The sequence below is a fragment of the Rattus norvegicus genome, chromosome 6 (assembly GCF_036323735.1).
Source record: "Rattus norvegicus strain BN/NHsdMcwi chromosome 6, GRCr8, whole genome shotgun sequence".
Taxonomy (NCBI): Eukaryota; Metazoa; Chordata; class Mammalia; order Rodentia; family Muridae; genus Rattus; species Rattus norvegicus.
Window position 1 is genome coordinate 142656066 of NC_086024.1, and position 4344 is coordinate 142660409.

At 38.2% G+C, this 4344-nt stretch overlaps 1 gene segment (V, D, J or C); it reads right to left on the minus strand.

Moving 5' to 3' along the window:
- Positions 1-3051: 3051 nt before the first annotated feature.
- On the minus strand, positions 3052-3574 carry LOC691950 (Ig heavy chain V region VH558 A1/A4-like). The segment is given in 2 exon segments: positions 3052-3380; positions 3464-3574. Coding segments are annotated over 2 exon segments (387 nt in total).
- Positions 3575-4344: the final 770 nt, after the last annotated feature.

Here is a 4344-nt window from a genome sequence, read left to right on the forward strand (position 1 = left end):
GAGGGAACTGGAAAATATCCTCCTGAGTGAGATAACCCAATCTCAGAAAAATATACATGGTATGCACTCATTCATAAGTGGCTATTAGCCCAAATGTTTGAATTGCCCTAGATGCACAGAACACATGAAACTCAAGAGGGATGACCAAAATGTGAATGCTTCACTCCTTCTTTAAAAGGGGAACAAGAATATCCTTGGCTGGGAATAGGGAGGAAAAGATAAAAACAAAGGCAGAAGGAACACCCATTCAGAGCCTGTCCCACATGTGACCAATACACTGTACAGACAATTAGACAAGATGGAAGAAGCAAAGACGTGCAGGCCGACATAACCGGATGTAGATCTCTCCTGAGAGACACAGCCAGAATACAGCAAATACATAGGCAAATGCCAGCAGCAAACCACTGAACTGAGGACGGGACCCTGGTTGAAGGAATCAGAGAAAGGACTGGAAGAGCTTGAAGGGGCTCGACACCCCATATGAACAACAATGCCAACCAAGCAGAGCTTCCAGGGACTAAGCCACTACCCAAAGACTATACATGGACTGACCCTGGTTTCCAACCTCATAGAGAGCAATTAATAGCCTAGTAAGAGCACCAGTGGAAAGGGAAGCCCTTGGTCCTGCTTAATGGACCCCCAGTGAACGTGATTTTTGGGGGGAGGGCAGTAATGGGGGGAGGATGGGGAGGGGAACACCCATAGAGAAGGGGAGGTGGAGGGTTTAGGGGGATGTTGGCCTGGAAACTAGGAAAGGGAATTACAATCGAATTGTACATAAGAAATACTCAAGTTAATAAAAAAAAAAAGAAGAAATACAGGACAACATAGGTAAACAAGTAGCAGCCCTTAAATAGAAAACACAAATATCCCTTAAAGAATTACAGGGAAGCACAACCAAACAGGTGAAGGAATTGAATAAAACCATCCAGAATCTAAAAATGGAAATAGAAACAATAAAAAAATCACAAATAGACACAACCCTGAAGATAGAAAATCTAGGAAAGAGATCAGGAGGCATAGATGCAAGCATCACCAGCAGAATATAAGAGATGGAAGAGAAAAATCTCAGGGCAGAAGATCATAGACATCATTGAAAAAAAATTCAAAGAAAATGTATAACCCAAAATATCTACTAACCCAAGACATCCAGGAATTCCAGGACACAATGAGAAGATCAAAGATCAAACCTAAGGATAATAAGTAAAGAAGAGAGCAAACATTCCCAACTTAAAGGGCCACTAAATATCTTTAAGAAAATTATAAAAGAAAATTTCCATAACCTAAAGAAATAGATGCACATAAACATACAAGAAGCTGACAGAAAGAACTTCAAATAGATTGGACAGAAGAGAAATTATTCCAACCACATAATAGTCAAAACACCAAATGCACAAAACAAAGAATACTAAAAGCAGTAAGGAAAAACTCAACATGTAAGGGCAGACCTATCAGAATAACACCAGACTTCTCATCAGAGACTGGAAATCTAGAAGTTTCTGGGGAGGTATACTGCAGACCTAAGAGAACAGATATGCCAACAAAGGCTATTATATCCAGCAAAACTCTCAATTTCCGTAAATGAAGAAACCAAGATATTCAATGACAAAACCAAATTTACAAATTATCTTTCCAAAAATCCAGCCTACAGAGGATAATATACAGAAAACTCCAAGACAAGGAGGGAAAGTATATCCTAAAGAAAGCAAGAAAATAATCTATTTGCAACAAACCCAAAAGAAGAGAGCCACACAAACATCATTCTAACAAGAAAAATAACAGGAAATAACTATCAATATTCATTAAAATCTCTTAACATCGATGGCAGTAATTCTCCAATAAGAAGAGATAGACAAACAGAATGGATACAGAAAGAGGACCCAGCATTTTGCTCCATACAAGAAACATACCTCACTGGCAAAAACAGAAACTACCTCATAGTTAAAGGGTAAAAAATTTTTTCCATGCAAATGGTCCCAGGAAACAATCTGAACTATCCATTCTAATATCAAATGTAATCAACTTTCGACCAAAATTTATCAAAAAAGATGCAGAATGAAGTCCATATGAAGCAAAAAAAAATCCACCAAGATAAGCTCTCAATTATGAATATCTATTCGCTAAATGCAAGGGAATCTACATTCATAAAAGAAACCATACTAAAGCTCAAAGCATACATTGCACCTCACCCAATAATAGTGGGAGATTTAAACACCCCACTCTCATCATTGAACGGATCATGGAAACAGAAACTAAACATACACACAGAGAAACTAACAGTAGTTATGAAGCAAATAGATTTAGAAGATATTTATAGAACATTTCATTCTAAAACAAAAGACTGTGACTTCTTTTCAGCACCTCATGGTCCCTTCTACAAAATTACCCATATAATTGGTCACAAAACAGGCCTCAACAGATACAAAAAGATTGAAATCATCCCATGCAGCCTATAAGGCCACCACAGATTAAGGCATGTCTTCAATAACAACAAAAACAACAGAATACCCACATATACATGGACGTTGAAGAATGCTATACTCATTGATAACTTGGTCTAGTAAGATATAAGAAAGATAAAAGACATTTTAAGATTTAGTGACAATGAAGGCACAGCATACCCAAAGTAGTGGGACACAATGACAGCAGTGCTAAGAAGAAAACACATAGTTCTGAGTGCCTCCAATTAGAAACTGTAGAGAGAACACATTAGCAGCTTAAGAGCACACCTAAAAGTTCTAAAAGAAAAAAGAAGCTAATATACCATATGTTTCCCCTTTTTGTTATTTTGTTGAATAAGAAATAGGTCAATGGAGGTTGTCACTGTTGAAGAGAATAACAAGGCATGGTGTAATGTGGGTTTATCCTAAATCAGCATAACAATTTTAAAAGAACTGCTCTTACAAAAATGACAAAGGCAATATAAGATTGTGAGGAAGAAGCAATAAATGGATAATAAAAAATTACTCTTTCCAAGCAAGTCTAAAGGTTATTCTTTCTGTCATCTCGGTTCCAGCACAGCTTCCTGCTCCTTCAGAGTTTTTGACACACTCAGCACGTGGTTACAATGCTGTGCCTTGCACAGTAATAGACCGCAGAATCCCCAGCTGCCAGGCTGCTGAGTTGCATGAAGGCTGTGTTGGAGGATTTGTCTACAGTCAATGTGGCTTTGCCCTTGAACTTCTCATTGTAGCCTGTACTGCCACTTTCAGGATAAATATATCCAATCCACTCAAGGCCCTGTCCAGTCGTCTGCTTTATCCAGCTTATTACGTAGCTGGTGAAGGTGTATCCAGAAACCTTGCAGGACATCTTCACAGGAGTCCCAGGCTTCACCAGCTCAGCTCCACACTGCTGCAGCTGGACCTGGGAGTGGACACCTGTGGAGGAAAAGTCAGAGTGGATGTCAGTGCCATCTCAGGGCCTGTCTCCTTTTCAGAATTCTAAATGATGAGAGCCTTACCTGCAGTTACTGAGAGGAGGAAGAGAAAGACCCAGCTCCATTCCATGGTTAAAGTCATTGTGTTCAGGGACTGTGGTGAGGACACTGATCAAATGGTGTTTTCAGTGTGTGGATATCCCCGTATTTACTGCCATAGACTCAGATAATTTGCATATTTATGAACAGGGGACTTATTACATAAGAACCTAGTCCAGCTGGAGAACAACTGTAAAGAGGAAGGACTGAAAAGGCACATGGGTCAGGGAGCAGGATGCTTAGTTCTTGGTACAACCAGAAGTGCATCCCAGTCAGTTTCTATTAACCATGGACAGATGCTTTGCATGTAACTACAGGGAAAAATCTCTCAATCAATTTTTGGCCTGTACCACTCTGTGATATGTTAACACATTAATTTACAGATAATGCTTTGTGATGATGGCGATGATGATGAGATGATGATGATTATGATGGTGGTGGTGGTGGTGATGGTGGTGATTATTGGGATGGTGTGGATGGTGATGGTCATGGTTGTGATCATTGTGTTGATGATGAAGATGATGAAGATTATGATTACAATAATGGAAAATTTCAATAACAGTCAATTTTTATAGTTTTACAGTTACTTTCGCATATTTGCAACTAATAATTGCTTTTCCAACAGGTTATATGTTTCAAAGGTCAATGACTAAAAGTAAATATGCTTCAAAAATATTTACCTGTAAAAGCTTATTGCAGGAGGATCCACAATAACTAAATTATAGCAATAAGCTAAAGGCATGTCAAGAAATGATTTTATCAGTAAGGCATGATTATATATATTATAAATTGTACACACACAAACATACACACACACAAATATATATATACATATATATATATATATTTGACCAGAAATAAATAAG